At 36.9% G+C, this 19,547-nt stretch overlaps 2 protein-coding genes across 3 annotated transcripts in view; both read right to left on the reverse strand.

Moving 5' to 3' along the window:
* The window catches only part of LOC147763224 (uncharacterized), a 50,424-nt gene extending 36,881 nt beyond the window's left edge, over window positions 1-13,543 (reverse strand). For both annotated transcript variants that reach the window (XM_087009285.1, XM_087009286.1), the window contains exon 1: window positions 13,413-13,543. The gene's annotated coding sequence lies outside the window, so the exon portion shown is untranslated. The remainder of the gene's footprint in view (window positions 1-13,412) is intronic.
* A 3,451-nt stretch (window positions 13,544-16,994) lies between these two features.
* Window positions 16,995-19,243, reverse strand: LOC147763225 (uncharacterized). Its single transcript, XM_087008784.1, has 2 exons — window positions 19,159-19,243; window positions 16,995-19,059 (listed from the first exon to the last, which is right to left on the reverse strand). The coding sequence occupies exons 1-2, from the start codon at window positions 19,241-19,243 to the stop codon at window positions 17,546-17,548; spliced, it is 1,599 nt and encodes a 532-aa protein (XP_086864910.1). The 3' UTR covers window positions 16,995-17,545.
* Window positions 19,244-19,547: the final 304 nt, after the last annotated feature.

Below are 19,547 nucleotides of genomic sequence, written 5' to 3' on the forward strand. Positions count from 1 at the left end.
GCAGGGTAGCAAGACTGAAACCTCTTATATCGTTACAAAACAGGCAACGTAGAGTAAACTAGGGTCAACAGGATCTGGAACTGGACAGTTCATGACAATTGGTCCTATATATTTTTTTCTGATGAGTGTCGCTTTGGTCTGACCTCTGATGACAGACGGGTACTATGCTGGCAAAATGCTGCTAAAGCATTTGAACCACATGCACTGAATTTTCGAACCCGGAGCAGCATATTCATCATGGTGTGGGACTGCATCAGCATCCATGGCTTGGGCGAATTGATAGTGGTTAATGGAAACACGAATCACTAGAAATATATAGATGTTTTGGAGTCAGGCTTGCTCCCATCTATTACTAACATGTTTGGTGACAGGAATTATCCATTTGTTCACCAGGATGACAATGCTCCTTGTCACAGGCCCAGGGCAGTTGATGATTGGTTTGACCAACAGGACATTCGCAGGGTGATGTGGCCTGCCCAGAGTCCGGATGCAAACATAATAGAAAATGTGTTGAATGATATGTCAAAACTTTTCACAAATGCCCGTCTAACCAGCAGAGAAACTCTGTTATATTCAGTGTTTCATGCTTGGGCCAGCATAAGCCCTGAACGCATCAGACAATTATATGAAACCTTGCTTCGTAGACTGGCACCTATTATTACGTCACGTGGCTATGCCACTAAGTACTAACTTTGGACTTGAAACTACATATTTTGGTAGAATGTATATTTTGTTTTCATTTTGTGATTTTTTGTGAAATTTGATGTTAGCATATCATTCCACAGTCATTTGTCTCCCCCATAGTATTGGCTCAGTAGGGGTGACACTTAATTCTTTTGTCCAGTGTGCGTACATTGGGGACGTAATTAGTACTTTGTTTGCACATTGGAGTATCCCAAAACCAATTATATTTTTATTTGCGGCTCCACAAGTGTCAGGGATACATTTTTTAATCACATGCTGTAAGAGGGAGTTTCGACCCGTTGAATTGTTGGGTTTTACATGATGACTATTGAGTGGGTTAGGCAATGCCATAACCAATCAGTCACATGGGCAAAATTACCTGGGAAGAAAACCACAAGAGAAGAATGAATGTTAACAAGTTTTCCTCGTAGAAAACGTTTTGTGACATTAAGGAACTTGATTGCCACATTCAATCAGAATAGGGGAAAACCGCGTTTCTTAGATATTAACCGTCTACGTCTTAAGACGTCTACACTATTGGCGTTATTTTGGCGTTATTTTGGGTTGTTGTTATGAGACCAGACATCACCGCCAGTGACCGTGGGGTATTTTGTTATTTAGTAACGAAAGTTTTAAAAATAACGACCCTTTTGAATAATAATTGCAAGTTATAAATACTAACAAAATTAGAGTGCACCAAAAGGGTATTACGAGATGCACGTTTTTTTACTGACACAATATGTCCTCAACAATAACTATATGCATGGGCGTCCGCAGGGGGTCAGTGGGGTCGCTTAACCCCCCTGGAATTTTGGCGGGCACGTTAATTGCGGGTACCCAGCCAATCATTATCTCCCCCTTCAATGATTTTGACTCCCCCCCCCGGCATATTTCTGCAGACGCCCATGACTATATGTTTTCATTATGCCTAGTGTCTTCTTTCTACACTGAAGAAATTAAAGGATTGAATGAAGAATTTCTTCAGTAAAGAAGTTGAAATAATTTCAATTGAAGAATGAAGATATCAGGAGGTTGGAAAGTGCAGAGATGTGGTTTTGGAGGAGAACAGAAAGGATAAGTTGGACATAAAGAGTGACAAATGAGGAAGTATTGCTTAGGATAAACAAAAGGACGGCTTTGATAGAAATTATCTATAATCGGCAGAAGAAATGGATTGGTCACGTTATGAGACATCATGGACTGCTTGGGGATATCACTGAAGGCAAGTTAAATGGGAAAACAAGGCAAAGGATGAAAGAGAATGAAAATGTTCGACCACTGGCGTTAGAAAAAAGAAAAAGGCAGGACAAAAAATTTTGGTGAGGTGAAATGACGGGCTGGAGATCGAGATAGATGAGGTGGGAGACGCTAAACCAGCCTCTCGACAGACAACCAAGAGGAAGAAGGAGAATGCATGGTAACACATGTATATAAATGCAGCTCATTGTGCCAAGATAAGATTTAAAAGATAGACGTAGTAAACGAGTTTATCTAAATTTTATAAACGTACCCCTGATTAAGACAATATTAAATTTCTTTAAGTCTTACAAATTTCAAAAACCTATTTAAAACGCTACAGCGCTGTTGCAGAGCAATGAATTTAAGATATTGAAAACAATGAAGATTCTAGTGTTACCCTTGGTGATGGAGGTATTATTTTGGGTATCATTCATTTAAAGCAAACCTAATTCTACCAAGTATACAACCACTGTAAAAGGTCAGCTTATTAAAAAAGCACTTATACAAGAATTGTTTTAAAAGATCTACATACTGTTCTGATAATGTAAACAACATACACATACTACCTAAAACATACTGTAATTTTCTAAATGTATAATATGCACAGACCTATAAAGATTTCTGATCAATCGGTCAAGCAATCAGAGGATGTCCAGCTAGTAAAAAAAGTTACAGCCACTTTCTGTTTTGAGCAAAGGAATGTTTGGTTCATCGTTTTAAACGTGTAAACTCCACGGTTAACGCGTAGGCGCTAATCCCATGGCAACTGGGGTAACACGTTATGCCTATGCTTTGTCGCCACTTTCTTATAAACTTGCAACATAACAAATACTTCAATTCCAGTTGTTATTAATAAACAAGTGACTTTATTAATAACAATGATTTTTCTTGTTCAAAAACCTTTTCAACGACACTTTACATTATTCACTACCAGTTACTCACACCTTAAATGTTAGGTAACAAAATATACCGAGAGGACAAAGATTATATCACTTGTGTAGGGAACAAAGTTTGAGGGACGAGTTTTAGTATTTATTTAATTGTAAAGATAAAACCATAAAGAAGTACCTGGATGTTATAACCAACTCTTTGCAAATCCCAAAAGAAAACTTTACTTTAAAATTAAGAAAACTTTATCAGTGTAAATTTAGCTAGAATACACTCTCCGATATAAACACATGTTTTACTTTTTTATTACTTTTTACGACTTTTCAAAATTTTCTGCTACCAATATACGCAGCCCAAAAGAAAATTAAGGAATACCCGCCATTAAAGATGCAAATATTTGAACAGGGCATACTGTTTTTTAAATTAAGCAGTTGCAAGACAAAGTCTTATTCTGTATTGGACGTCATTTCCTTTTTAGCTGTATCGCAATAAAGATAATTTTTAATGTTGAAAATAATGATCATGATTTTGGGGGTTGAAAAATTGGGTATAATTGTTTAGCCTCCCAAATGACCGGGTGAAGTTTTGGATTATGATGAACATGTAGTATTCTTGCAAACACACATGTGAAAAGCCATCTTGACATTCGCACTGCATGAACTTTGACTGACACAATCTTAAGCCATGTCCAAACGTCATGTTGTGTAAATAGTAGTAAGAGGGAGGCTTTGGTTTGCAAGGCACTGCCATAAGACTACATGTAATTCCTTCAGTAACTCACAGGCTGAGTCAATGGTTAACTGTAGCAGGGAATAAGCCCACAGACCCAAGTCAGTTGGACTTGTGTCACAATTCTAGTTCGAGGCAATTTTCTTTTTTGTCTGACATATACTGTAAAATCTTTCTTTCACTTCTATAACAAATTACAAATATCCCCCATAAGGGCCAGAAACACTACCATTAATGACCAAACTGCCAGGACCGTTTAAGGGAGCAAAACTTCGGTTACAGACTTCAGACAGTGCCACCAGTAGGACTGCATGGCAAGGTACTAAAGTGCTTGGATGACATTGACAACCATTCACAGACGCTAGACACGTCAAGAATGGCCACAAGTTGCCTTTGCTGAGTTCAGATTTACAACCCAGAATAGCAATGGCAGAACTCGCGTATACAGGCGAGTCCAGTTAGACTCGACCAGCGAACTTACAACTGGGGTATTGGCAGTGTAATGGTATAGGGTGGGTTTTCTATACACCAACGCACACCCCTTTACGTTATTAATGGTTATCTCACTGGATTCGTCTACAGGGCTGAGATACTGATACAGCTGGCACTACCATTCTTCCAAAGTATGTAGGTTAGTGAACCTTTCTACAAGTTAACAACGCACGTCATCACCGTGCAAGAGTTGCCATAGACTTCCTTCAGCAGAAGAACGTCCTCTATTTGCTCGATATGCACCCTTATGGGACCACGATTTCATCAAAATAACCCTCCCCCATATTCAATTCAATGCATATTCAAGAAGGGCATTATTCTATGGAGAGGCGACGAGAAGCAAGTGTGTTTTCCAGAGACCCTTAGAGATTTGACTTCAATTTTGTGACAGCACTTCTTTTTTATGCTCATTCCCATAATGATGCTTGATAGCTAAGTCCAAGTACAATACACAGTTTTATAAAGCAATGGTTGACACTTGTTACTTTCACGTTTTAAGTTATTGAACATTATGATTATTTTTTTAATATTTGCCTTTCTAAGTGTTCCCTACATTTTAACAATGTTTAGCTTTTAAACAGACATAAAACTACAATTAGCAGCTAAACGCTTTTAGAAATGTGTATGCATCGTACGTTTAGCTTTTAGAGCTTCTCACGAAAGAAAATGCTTCACATCTTCAGCAGTGTTACACGTTTAGATATATGTCAAGCTTTACATAAGGTAATCACATGCAATAATTACAAAAAGTATATATAGATAAGAGAGACGATAATGAGGCTAGCAACACATGCACTGGTAAATACCATGCACCAAAATACAAATTGGAACCACAGTCCCATGGCCAGATAGCTTGTCTAAAAGACAATACAGTTAAAGTTGATTTGGAAAATTCAACTTTTAAGTTGTGAGACCATCCAGCTTTCAGTATTATGATCCAAACGGGATTTACTTAAAAAGGGTACAGAAATATCTTAAATATTTTATAAAGGGGCGTTTCATGCAGCTTTAGATATAAAAAAGAGCAAGTAGGAACATGTAAAAATAAATTATTCGAGCAAAAAGAGAGTTAATTATACTGTACATAGTCAAGATGTCATGAACGTTGCTTTCACCTTCTGTTTGTAAAGACAAAGGGGTCCATACCAATAATTAAATCAACATGTGGCGTGACAACATGACTTTGGTACTGAATTTGGACTTCAAAGCATAGATGCAACCCAGGATTCTTTTTTTCTTCTCTTTTGACTGTCTGTATTTTAATTGAGGTGTAAAATCATCTTTGTAATTTAATGTGATATCAATTAAGCATAAGGCCACTATATCTATAGTATACATGTGTAGCTGCTTTTACACGTTTGTACAGAGGTACTCTGTAGCAAAGATTGGGGGCTTAGGAACACGGTCAATAATGTTAGAAGGGAATAAAGAATAAAATCGCTATTATTAAAAGTACTGCGGAGAAATAAACTTTAAGTACTATGAACTAAAAAGGTTTCAATTTAATTAATCATTTGAATGTCTTTTCAAAGGGGCGTTTCATGCAGCTTTTAATCTAAAGAAATATCAAGCAGGTGCTCGCTGAAGCCAATTTTCATCACGTTACACAACAACAGCGTGTAAGGTGAGATCTGTTTACACTGTACATATTTAAACAAGGGAAAACAAAAACTACTCGTGCAATACTATGTGTTACTACTAAAGCATAACTGCTTTCACAGGTTTGTAGCAAAGATGGGAACACGATCAATGCTGTAGCGAATATTAACTCTATCTTTAAAAGCAAGTTCTTTAAACCAATTTTTTAAACTTTAAAAGAATACAGCAACGTTTAATATAAAACAAGGCAGCAAAGCTGTCAAATGTACAGACAAAAAACAGGAAATAACTATGCACAAAATAGGCTACTGTCAATTCTGATGCAAAAGTACATTATGTTAAACTGCAAATTCAACATTAAATTTTAATTATGCTCAACAGGTAATACCAATGTAAGTAAAATGTGTAACAAGCATAAGGCTTCAGGCCCATGGGAGTTCAAGTTCACACTTTGAAAATGTATAACTTCCAGAAAAAGAAGCCAATTAGACTACTTTTCCAACTCAGACTGCATTTTAGCCCTGTATTTCTTTTTTGAAAGTTTGGCAATCATAAATAACATGGTTTTCCCATAATGGTCATCATGGCAGCAGCACCCAAAATTGTGTTTTCTTCTATTCTGATGCAATATTACATAATGGTTAACAGCATAAAGACCGTCAACTTTTGAAAATAAAATAAACGTATCATGGATTTTCAGAAAATGTGACTAGCACAGGTCTTCAAGCATATCTTGTGAAAAATTATATTTTCACAAAAAAACTGTTTAACTGGCAGTAAGAATTACCAAACAGACTGCATTGCCTACTGAAGCTGTATTTTAGTCGCATGTTTCTTTCCTGCAAGTTTGAGAACAGTAAGTGACCTGGTTTTTCTTAAATGGTCATCATGGGAGCAGTGCCCAAAATAGTTTTTTTGATGCAATATTACATAACGTTTAACAGTATAATGACCATCAATTTTTAATAATAAAATATTAGTATCATGGATATTCAGAAAATGTGATATGGGAAGGTCTTCAGGCCCATGGAACTTCAAAGTCACAACTGCCAAAATGTAAACAAGACAGCACTGTTCTGAAATGTTTTTTTTTAAACATAAAACAAAATTAACAGTTTACTGCCATTTTTATATGATCAACTAAGAAAAATATCAATAGAGCAGTGTTAAATAGCCAATTTCTTCCATTCTGAGATTCTGAACATAGTGAATGATTGAATCTGACAAACTGCTATGACATGAGTTTATTTCCACTTTTGAAACTTAATTACACAATACACGATAATAAGTTTACCATTATTTTTACAAAATCAACTAACAATGTTGTAAAGATGCAGGAAATGTCAAACAAACACTTTTACGTATCTAATTAGTTAAATAATGAGACTGTTAACATGCATAAGAATTGAATGTGAGGAAATGTGAAAAAACAGCATAACTTCTAAAATAATGGCCCGATTATGCTGATTTTCGAACTCAACCTGTGTTTTAGCAGCATTGACCACTCCTGTGAGTTTAATGACAATTGGCCTATCTGTTTTCCTTATATTGTGTTAATAGTGTTGCATGTATGCTGAAAAGTGGGGAAAAAAGCATAACTACTAAAATAGTGGCCCGATCATGCCGCTTTTCGAACTTGACCTCAATTTAGTGAGATCCATTACCCCAGCGAGTTTCATGACAACAGGCCTATCGTTTTTTTCTTGAAATGTGTTTACAGTGTTGCATATATGCTGAAAAGTGAAAACATCTTAAAAATGCCAGTTTGAAAAATTAAAAATTAAAGAAAAAATTACAAAAATATTCCACTAAAGCTGCCATTCAGTCTAGGTGCATAACCATAATATGAATCATCCAACTTGAGTTTAAACAGTGTAAACAACTCGCAGAAATATAATATATTTTGTTTTACTACAAAAAGGGCAGTCATAGCTATTATTCTGATATCTGAACTTTTCATCAGACCATGTGACATCAATAGATGGCTATACTTTGTAATAATATCTTAAGAGATTATAACAAAAAAAAAAAAACAAAAAAAAACACTTTTTAGAAAGAAAATTAATTATTTGCCAAAAAGAACAGTCAAGTTACAAATATTGCACAACAGATAGTATCGATAAAAGTTAAATGTTACATGTCCTTGGGAGTTATAAGTCCCACAATGAAAATTCCAGTATGTGAAAGATAAAATTTCACAAAATGTACAACAGAATAACATGGTCAATAAGATTACAGTTTCAGGACCATATGTGAGAGTTCAAATTCACATAATGAAAATCCCAATATGTGAAAAAAGATAACAGTGCATAAAATAATATAATTACACAATGTTTAAAGACATAAAAACCAACACAACTCCTTATGTGGAAAAACAGAAAATGCACAGTGCTTCTGGTGGATGGGAGTTGAAAGTGATATCTTGAAGATGCTAGTGTTTGAAAAATAATTAAAAGAAAATGTAAAATAAAACAAAACAAAAAATTCCAATAAAGCTGCTATTCAAACTTTAAATCTAGCTGTCTAATTACTAACATGACTAACATTTACCTGCACAATAATCATTGATTCCTAATTATGTGACACAGTTAAGAGAGATATACCCAGGGGACTTTACAATGAAATCTCATCGTGTGTTTTATGTAATCTCATTTAATGGCCACTTGAAAATTAATTAAGCAAATTAGTTTGTGACCCTGAATTAATATACTGCCATATACATTTATTGCACCATAGTTCACTCTATAGAACTGCATTGCTTCCAAAACAGAAAACAATCACACTGGTTTTCCAACACAAGCTGCACTTCAGTCTTATGAAACTTTTCAGTAAATTTGAGTATCATAAGTAACATGGTTTTCCCTTAATCGCTATCCTGGCAGCAGTGTCCAAAATACAGGTTTCTTCAACTTTCATGCAATATAACACAATACTTAACAGCATAATGACCATCAATTTTTTATAAAAAAAATAAAAGTATCATGGATATTCAGAAAATGTGATATGGGAAGGTCTTCAAGACCATGGAAGTTCAAAGTTCAAAGTTCAAAATGCCAAAATGTAACGAGATAACTGTACTGAAATGATTTTCTTTCCATTTTCAACACCTTTTTACATAAAACAAAATAATCAATTTACTGTCATTTTTAAATGATCATCTAGGAAAATTGTCGACATAGGAAAAATATCAATAGAACAATTTTAAATGTCCAATTTGCTCCATTTGCAGATTCTGAACATAGTGAATGATTGGATCTGAGAAACTGCAATGATGAGTTCCTTTCCATTTTTGATACTTTATTACACAATGCATGATAACAGGTTTACCATCATTTTTATATAATCAACTAACAATATTGTTAAGAAGCAGAAAATATCAAAACAACACTTTTACATATCTAATTAGTTCCATATTGAGACTGTTAACATGCCTAAGAATTAAATCTGAAGAAAAAAAAACACTTATATACAAAAAGGCTAATTACTTCATCAAAACTTAACTGATCAAGCTTATTTTCAAACTTGATCTGTATACTAGTCAAACTAATCACTGCTGTGAGTTGCAAGACAAAAGGCTGCTGGGTTTTCCTTAAAATGTGTTATCAGTGTTGCATATATGCTGAATAAGGAAAAAAACAGCATAACAGTTGTAAATATAGTCCAATCAAGCCAATTTTCAAACTTGAAATGCGTATTATGAATATTCATCAGTTTCAATCCAAAAAGAAAAACATTTTTACACTGATCCTGTTTTCCGTGTTACAAAAATGCTGAAAATTTTGAAAAAAAAAAAAACCATCATAACTTCCCTAAAATTGGCCGGATCATGCTGAATTTCAAACTTGACCTGCGTATTATAAATATTAATCAGTTTGTAAGTTTCAAGCCAAAAAGTAAAACGGTATTTTACTTATCGTGTTATCGGTGCTTCATAAATGCTGAAAAAAGTGAAACAAGACAGCACTGTTCTGAAATGGGTTTATTACCATTTTAAAGACTTTTTAAACATAAAACAAAATAAACAGTTTACTGCCATTTTTATATGACCAACTAAGAAAATTGATGAGATGGGAAAATATCAATAAGACAGTGTTATATGTCCAATTTCCTCCATTATGAGATTCTGAACATAGTGGATGATTGAATCTGACAAACTGCAATGATATGTGTTTATTTCCATTTTTGACACTTTATTACACAATACATGATAACAGGTTTACTATCATTTTTACAAAATCAACTAACAATGTTGTAAAGATGCAGGAAATGCCAAACAAACACTTTTACGTATCTTATTAGTTAAATAATGAGACTGTTAACATGCATAAGAATTGAATGTGAGGAAATGTGAAAAAACAGCATAACTTCTAAAATAATGGACCGATTATGCTGATTTTCCAACTCAACCTTCGTTTTAGTAAGATTGGCCACTCCTATGAGTATTATGACAATTGGCCTATCTGTTTTTCACTTATCGTGTTATCAGTGTTGCATATATGCTGAAAAAAGTGAAAAAAACAGCTTAACTTCCATAAAAGTGGTCCAATCATGCCGATTTTCAAACTCGACGTGTGTATTATGAATATTTATCAGTTCTGTAAGTTTCAAGCCAAAGGGTAAAACAGCTTTTCATTTATTGTGTTATCGGTGTTGCAAAAATGCTGAAAAAAAGTGAAAAAATAGCCTAAATTCAGTAAAAATGACCGAATCATGCTGATTTTCAAAGTTGACCTGCGTATTATGAATATTCATCAGTTCGGTAAGTTTCAAGCCAAAAGGTAAAATGGTTTTCCATTTATGGTGTTATCGGTGCTGTATATATGCTGAAAAAAGAGAAAAATAGCCTAAATTTACTAAAAATGACCCAATCATGCTGATTTTCAAACTTGACCTGCGTATTATGAATATTCATCAGTTCGGTAAGTTTCAAGCCAAAATGTAAAATGGTTTTCCATTTATGGTGTTATCGGTGCTGTATATATGCTGAAAAAAGAGAAAAAATAGCCTAAATTCACTAAAAATGACACAATCACGCTGATTTTCAAACTTGACCTGAGTATTATAAATATTCATCAGTTCTGTAAGTTTCAAGCCAAAAGGTAAAACGGTTTTCCACTTATCGTGTTATCGGTAAAAGTGCACGGCGACGACGGCAACGACGGCGACGACGGCAACGACGGCGACGGCGACGACAGACGCAGATGACGGCTATATGTACAGACACATCTGTGTCTGTACATAAAAAGATCAAGTGGACGCACGTAGAAACGTGGAAACAGCTTTAAAACAACCTTTTCCTAGAGACTATCACTTAAACCCATAAGCAACTTTGGGAACCTGACTTTCGGGTTTTCGATAGTAATAGTCGGAAACGTCCGTCACAGATTTCGAATATAAGCCTCGGAGCTGGAGGTATCATTTGGTTCTCATCCATTTACAATAGACTTAACTCAGCTGATACCAAGTACACAACCACCGTAGAAGGTACCGGTCAGATTAATAACTAGTACCTATACCGGAATATGCCAAAAATTATTTTATTTAAATTATCCTCCGGTTGCATTCATGAATGTGTGCTTATTATAATGCAAGATCACTAGTTTTCAACACCATTGTTATTTTAAACATCTTTATCTTATATAGAAGGATATTTTCGTCATATTTACCATGTTTTGATGTAGATTGGACTGCTGTATTCCCCTCAAAAATGACTTACATGTAGTTGATGAAGTAGAAAATTTGTAGAAGGGAACGTGTTGACTATTTTTACATATACGTTGTTCCTGCTTTTTAAAATAAAAAGAACAAAAAAGCGGTGAACAGCGAGCTCTTAAGTAAGCAAAAGAAGACAACCTCTAGTCATCTAGCTGCAAAAGGCCTATCAAGTGCCGTCATTTTGGTTTAAATGTTTTTGTCATGAGTTATGAGAACCTGATGACAATGCATCATTTACTGATGGCTGTATTTTTTTAACAATAAAATCTGAACTAAGGCTTGAAAGAAAAATAACTGGCGGGGTTTTGTAGTGCACAATAGTGTCATCTAATTGGCGTTAAAACGGTGCTCATGGGTACTCAAGTAAAGGAGAAATTTAAACCGATTTTGCATTTTACCCCAAAATCGAAATCATGACATAATCGAAAAGATGTAAATGCTTAAGGCCCATTTCCAAAGGACGGCGTCCTTTCTCCGTCCCTTCTGCAATCAAAAATGTGGCCAGGACGCTCAACGGTCGCCAAAGCAATTAAATTGTGTCTCAGTGCAAAGGCACCTGCGTTCTTTGTGCGTCTTTTGAACGACCGAATCTTGATTTTACCTATAAAGCTGCAAGCGACCTGTACGTCCTCTGAGCGACCATCTTCGTTGCGCGATCTGTCTGCCTCCTGCTAGACCGATGAGCGTTGTTCGGGAGTCCTTCGATAAATTCTGACACTTTTATATTTTTTATCAGTTCTAACCCGGTCAGCCAATTTAAAACATCTCCAGGAAACGAAACATAATTAAGAAATAATTATTTTTCAAACTTTACTAATGCAAGTTGTGGATGGACTGATAACGATCATTGTTTGTCCTTATAAGACGGATGGACAGGCGCTGAAGACGAGAAAGGCTGACTGACACCACATAGAACTTTTTAATCCGTTTTCAAAAGACACATTCTCCACAAACTGCGACAAGATCTGCATCTTGAAAAAAAGCAAAATGTTCGTTCTATAATTACCTCCAAAATGGATCGCTTCCAAAATGTTAGGAAAAAATACCAACTGGAGGCTGGTATGAGACCACTAGTAGCTCTTACCCTAAGTTTATAAGATGCATACTTTGGTATGTTTTATTCGTCTGACATGCGGAACATTACTGTCGGTGCACTACATATATGCTATAGAAAGGCCACTCACACTATTATTAATCATCAAACTGTAAGAGGCCATTTCAGGGAGTAAAGCCTCGGTTCAAAATTCCAGACAGTGCCAATAGTCCTGCTGGCATGACACGGAAAAGCTCGGATAGCATACTAGCAAGGTCAGTTGAACCTTGTGTCACAATCCTATAAATCAGGACCACTTACCTTTTTGTCTGGCATACGGAATCTTACTTTCACTTCTAGAAAACTACAAATATCCCTTAGAAGGGCCAGACACACTCCCATTAATGACCAATCTGCGACAAAATAAATATAACCCGCTGCGTGTGAAAAGCTATTGAACTATGTTGCAATTCGCAGCGGGAGACCGTTTTGTAACAAAACGGGCGTTTCAACCCAGTCGACTGAATGATCGGGTCATGTACCATATTCTGTAAGAGTATCGTTTACCGATCCCGTATTTATCCATTTTCTCTTTTTAGTTTACCAACTCTAAGGTTTAAAAGACATGTAGTAAAAGTTGTTGTTTTTTTCTAAATTTCATCCTTCGCTTGTATCCCTGTGTAATACAAAACATTAAACTTCTTTAATTCTTACAAGCTATTAAAAGCTATTTAAAACGCAACAGTGTTTTTGAAGAGCAATGGATTTCATGTATTGAATATAATAACGCTTCTGGGTTAGCCTGGGGGCTGGAGGCGTTATTTTGGTATCATTTATTTACAGCAAACCTTATTCTACCAAGTACACAACCACTGTTAAGAGTCACCAAAATACATAGTTCTTGCACCGGAATTTACCAAAGTAGTTTTTTAAGATCTTCATACATGTACATGTACTCTCCTTATAATGTAAACAACATACATATACTACCTAAAACATACTATAACTTTCTTAATGTATAATATGCACATACCTGTTAAGATGTCTGATCAATCAAGCAAGCAATCAGAGGGCGTTCAGCTAAGAAACAAAAAGTTACAGCTACTTTCTGTTTTGAGCAAAGAAATGTTTGGTTCAACGCTTAAAACGTGTAATGCGCAGGCGCTAATTCCATGGCAACTGTGGTTGACGTTATGCCAATGCTTTGTCTCGAGTTTCTTATAAACTTAACGACAAAACAAATAATCCAAGTCCAGTTGTTATTTATAAACAAGTGACTTTATTAATAACACTGTTCTTTCTTTTACAACATTCTTCTCAACGACATTTAGCCTTACTCACTAGCTAACATATACTTCATTACCTGAACACAAAACTTTAACTGTTAGATGACAAAATATACCCAAGACCAAACATTATGTCACTTACGTAGCAAACTTAATATGAGAGACGAGTTGTACATTTTAATCAGTTGTAGAGATATTACTATAAAGAAGTAATAAGACAAATACCTACCAAGATATTTCAGGCCTGTAGCCAGAAATTTCAAAAGGGGGTTCTTTTTCTGAAAAAGTGGACCTTTTACCATAAAAGTTTCATGTACCTTAATTTAATTTCACCCAGAGGAGACCTTTTCCCTGCAAAAAGGGGGGTTCTTTCGAACCCCCCGAACCCCCCTGGCTACGTTTTATAACTTTTGTCACGTCGTTGTTACTAATGTATACTGCTCAAAATAAGTGAAGAGACATTTGCCATTAGAAATGTAAAAGTTTCAACCAAGTCTACTGTAATTTTTAGCAATTCTAAGTCAAAGTCATCATTCTGTATTGATTTACATTTCTTCTTTTAGCTGTTTTGCAATAAAAATATTTTTTGTATCTGTTAAAAATAATAATTCTGATTATTATTTTTTTTTTTTTTTGGGGGGGGGGGGTGAAAATTATTTGGCCACCCAAATGCCCCGGGGAAATTGGGGCTGTGATTGATGCAGTCGACAGCATACTTGCAACACCAAGGTGAATAGCCATTGTGAGGATCGCACCGCAAGAATTTGCACTGATAAATCTTAATCATGCCCAAACGCCGTATTTTGCAATTGGAAGTAAGAGGGAGGTGCACTGTATACAACATTGGTCAAAAAGGTTGTCCCACCCCCAATTCCATGTGCTTTTCTTCACAAATGATCACCTCACAGGTGCAAATTGTTATAAACAGTGCTTTTTATTCCAGATACCATATCTAACATGATAAATGGTCTAGAAAATACAAAATAGGGGTGAAAATATTTACATTTTATACCAATTATTAACATTTATAACATGTAAACCCCCCAAACCGACATTTCTCTGTGATTTCCACAAAGGTCAAGAAATGTCAATTAAATTGGAAAGACACTACCAAATGTCAACAAATTTACACAAAATTAGTATTAGGGTGTGCTCATTAAAGGTCACGTGTTTAATAGCGTTCGTGTATACCCCGTACTGCAATTATCTCCTATAGGCGGCGTAGCTTACTTTCACGAATGTAACAATTCTGTTTTGAGGAATATTGACCCTGTCTTCTTAAGAGCTTGGTGGAGTTGGTCCCGATTTCAAGGAAATTGGTGCTCCTCTTCATTGCGCACTCCCATTCATGACATGGGTGCTCATGTATATGAGGGCTTAAAGATGGTTGCTCCATCCTCAGAACATTGAGTTTCTGCGCTTAACCCACCAGAAGAGAACTGCGAGCAAGTGCGTTTTCAAGATGAGGTCATTAGCACCCCTGAAGTCACCTTTTCCAAATGGAGTAACATATCTGTTGAGAATGTTACAGGAAAATTCCCCAGTAACGTTCTGTTCCAGAAGGAACAATGTACGAATGCCATGGGCTTGTATTGCTCGCCAAACGTGGACTGATCTGACATCACAGGCGATATTACCCTGCACATACTCTTCCAAGAACTATTCTGCAACATGTCTACGGACCTTTATTTGACCATCGATGAGATACGAAATACCTTGGTTCTTCAGCAAAACCAGCTTTATTCCAGTGATGGTTGACCAGGTTCCGGTGCCTCTGGGATCACTGAGTGTAACATTCTTAGCTCATATCTCACTCCATCTGCAAGAGCTGACTTCAGGGTTAACTCCAGGCCTAATCATGACAGCACACTTACTTACAGTTCGCGTTTGACAAGTGATTTGTTGCAGAAACACAATGTTTTGAGGAAAGAACCACCAAATTGTAGTCCTTATATTAACCCTACTGAGCACCTGTGGTATGAATTGGTGTGTGAAATGCAGAATAGAACAAACCCCCTAAAAACCTGGATCATTTCCTACAAGCTCTTTAGGAAGACTGGAACAATACCCCACAAAACAGAATTGTTAACCTTGTTGATGGCTTGTCTTGCCGCCTACAGGAGATAATTGCACTACGCAAGTACACTCGCGATTAGATACGTGACTTTTAACAAGCATGTTCTCATGCTAATTGTGTGAAAATTTGGAGAGATTTGGTGGCGTCTTTTTAATTTTATGGACATTTCTTTATTTTTAAGGAAATCACAGTGAAAGGTGGGTTTGAAGGGGGTATATGTTATAAATTTTAAAAAATAACATAAAATACGGATATTGTCAACAACCATTTATCTGAACCATTAATCATGCTATATATATGGTATCTGAAATAAAAATCACTGTTAATAACAATTTACACCTGTGAGGTGATCGTTTGTAAACAAAAGCACCTAATACTGGAGGTGGGCCAACCTTTTTGACCAATGTATATATTATTACTGGTAAATGCAGGCTTTGGTATGCAAGTTACTGTCACAATACTAGATATAAGTCCTTTGGTGACTCACAGGCTGAATCTGCGGTTGACGGTAACAGGGAGTAAGCCAACAGACCCAGGTCAGATCAACCTCGTGTCGCAACCCTAGTTCAGGATCATTTTCTTATTGTATGGCATACATAGCATTACCTTCACTGCCTGAATGACATATATCCCCCAGAAGGGCCTTCACACTACCATTAATGACCAACCTGTAAGAAGCCGTGTAAGGGAGTGAATCATCGGTCCAAGATTTCGGGCAGTGCGGACAGTTTTATTGGCATGGCACAGGCTCTATTACTCGAAAGCAACGCAAATTGCGACCGCACGCACGCATAGCGATCGGTGGCAATTGCACCAACCTGCTTACAGCAAACGCAATGCAATATTTGCGTTTCCGGCAGTACAATTGTAGCCTAGAACTAAATTGGGTGGTCGCATAAAGTGAAGATATCACAGCCTAATTTCACATAATGTAATTTCATTGGACTATGATGCTAATCAAGAGGTTATTTTGATTTGTAGGAACATCACAATTACAGATACTGATTTCTGAAGTGTTTAACATCAATAAAAAGTCAAAAATAATTTAATAATTTTATTGGCTGGTACAATTACTGATACATTGATGAGTTGTGTACAGTCTCATTATAACACACACTGAGGAAGGTTACGGTTTGAACGTGTGCTATGTTTATGCTTTTCTTTCTTTCTTTCTTTCTTTCTTTCTTTATTTATTTTTTTTTTGTAGATACTGAAACGTTTATGAACTTATGATTATTATCAGTAGACTAGAGAAATTTTTCATCAGAAAACATTAAACAATAGGCCTTTGTGAAATGTTTAATTTTGACATTTTAATGCATGATAAAACAAGACTTTATAAAATGTTCATCGGTATATCTTTTGGTCTTTGATATATTAATAATTCTATATACATGTACATAGCATTCTTCGCGTGAAAATGCACCGCATGTTTCTTAATCCATTTCAGTATCTTAAAGAAATTAATAGCATATAAAAGATGGTTGAGGATCACGAACTACTCTATAACTAATTTATTCACTTAAAATCAAAGTAATACAGAGAAAAATGCAAAAAAAAAAAAAAAACATGTATCTAGTTAAAACAAGTTGGCATAATAAGCAGTATATTCACGCCACAACTCGAAATAATAAAATAACAGACAAAAATTCAAATATTTTGATTCTGATAATCTCATGAAATGATTGTGTGAGAAGATAGTAAGGAAAATTTTGATTTTCTCTTTCAATGTTTTTATTATACTTCAGATATCTTTATGCTAAAAAAAGACGGCAACATAAGATAATCCGATGTGAACATTATCTATGTCTCTTTTAAACTCAGTGTGGACCCAAACTTTGTTCGGGTTTCCTTAACCATGATTTGGATAGCTTCAACTATATCCCTTCTCCCGCTGGCGTCCAATGCTTTCAGCAGTTCCAGAGCATTTAAATATAATCCACTCGCGTTTCTCCATCCACTCAACGCGTCTAAAGCTTGCCGGTACGGATCGTCTTTATACTTGCGTTCGAGCTGTTTAATCCTAGGAATGACGTTGTTCCCACGGCCTACGGCAAACATAAGCCTCGAGTACACTTTGCCCCAGTCTGCCCCCAACATGTCGGCAACAACGTCCATAATGGTAGTAGCCAGTGGTTCACCTAGGTCTTTCCATGTCGTCGTCACTTGGTTTTCCTTGAGTTCCACTAATTCTTTGCCGATTCTCTGGACTCGTTTGTCTTGGTACTTCTTAAGATGACTCATTTCTCTATTCAACCGGTCCAGCTTGTGTTCCAGGTGCTTCACTTTGTCATCCAGGGCAATGTGCTCGCTTAGTTTGATCTCTAGGCCGGTTATCCGTTTACTCAGCGCTTCTATGCCTTCCTTAGTATCGGACTGAAGCTTGGCGTGAGCACTTTGTACGTTTTTATGGTCTTTGCCAATTTGTTCGAGTTCGGTTCCTAATTTGGTTACTCGGCCGTGTAAACCTTTGATCTCCGCAGCGGCCATTTCTTCTTCCGTAGGGACTTTTGTGAACTCCACGGATGGTGTGGTCAGCCGCATCTGCCGCATCACCATCTCTATAATATCCTTATTACCAGCATACTGTACAGCAACTTTGTTGTCCAAGTCCCGTATAGTTAGGTCCGGTGGGGGGCGTTCGTTTGTGGCTTTCAGGAGGAGCTTAACGACATTGATGTAGTCGTGCCTGCAGGCCAGATGCATCGGCGTCTCTCCGCGCTTATTTGTCAGATTTAAGTTTGTTTTTGCAGCGCTCTTTAATATATCAACCGTCTCAAAGCGACCGAGGAGACAACAAATGTGCAACGGCGCACTGCCGTCGTCGTTTTGAGCATTGGGAGAGCCTAACCCTATAAGGCATTTGGCTACTTCTTTTTGTGGGCCTGTTTTCCTCAGGACGGCCAGGTGAAGGGCAGACTGCTTGTCCTTGTCACGGATATTCGGGTCACAACCCTTCTTGAGCAATTCTTCTACGACGTTAAGGTAGCCATTCTGCACGGCATAGTGGATTGGAGCGTTGTCGTCTTCGTCTTTTGTGTTAAGATCGGCGCCGCGTCCGCAGAGCAAAGTCACAATATCATATTGTCCGTTCTTGCTGGCGTAATGGAGAGCAGTGGCGTGCCCTTGTGTTAACCCGTCTGCAAGTGGGCCTATAACCCCGACGGCACGCTGAAGTGCTGCAAAAAACAACGGAGTCCAGAATGCACGTGCACACCTCCCGTGGGAAGTGAAAACGACCTCCGCCAAGGAGCCCTCATCCCAAATTGCGAGCCACCAACCTGTAAGTGGCAGTACTACAGTGACGGTAGCCTGGCCTGCTGTGTGGCAAGAGCCAACTGTGCATGCTTCATCCCAAAGGGCATCAGAAACCCTTTCCCATTAGACACTGGCGTCCCTCTATGTCCTAAACCAACGTGTCCATGGAGCCTGAACTTTAACGGCAGCCCACAGTGCTGTGAGGGTGATGAGTTCTGCAGATGTGAAGCTCCTGACGGTCATTATTTCCCTGCCGACGGCCCTTTTCCAATTTGCCCGAGCAAATACGTTTGATATTGCACATGTAGTGCACTGTAAGCCACGCACTGGTCTTATGTGTGAAATTTGTAGGTTCAATTGTGACTTTAGTATTGGGAATAAAATAATCATGTCGATCTTATTTTTGATTATTTGCATTGCTTTAAAGTTTAAGTTTTTACTGACGATTAATGTCACCGCAAGGTGCGCATGCTGCAAACCAGCCACGTCGTTATCGACACGCACGGTTATTTCAAGTTATTTCAAAGAAAAATAATGTATACAGAAT

This window comes from Lingula anatina, chromosome 3, assembly GCF_051362555.1.
Source record: "Lingula anatina isolate TDL-2025a chromosome 3, LinAna3.0, whole genome shotgun sequence".
Classification (NCBI taxonomy): domain Eukaryota; kingdom Metazoa; phylum Brachiopoda; class Lingulata; order Lingulida; family Lingulidae; genus Lingula; species Lingula anatina.

Excerpts from the sequence above, each read along its gene's own strand:
- LOC147763225 (XM_087008784.1), bottom strand. The coding sequence starts at position 19,243 with ATGACCGTCAGGAGCTTCACATCTGCAGAACTCATCACCCTCACAGCA. Across the intron at positions 19,060-19,158 it reads AGTTCAGGCTCCATGGACAC|GCCAGGCTACCGTCACTGTA; the intron begins GTTGGTTTAGGA and ends GCCACACAGCAG.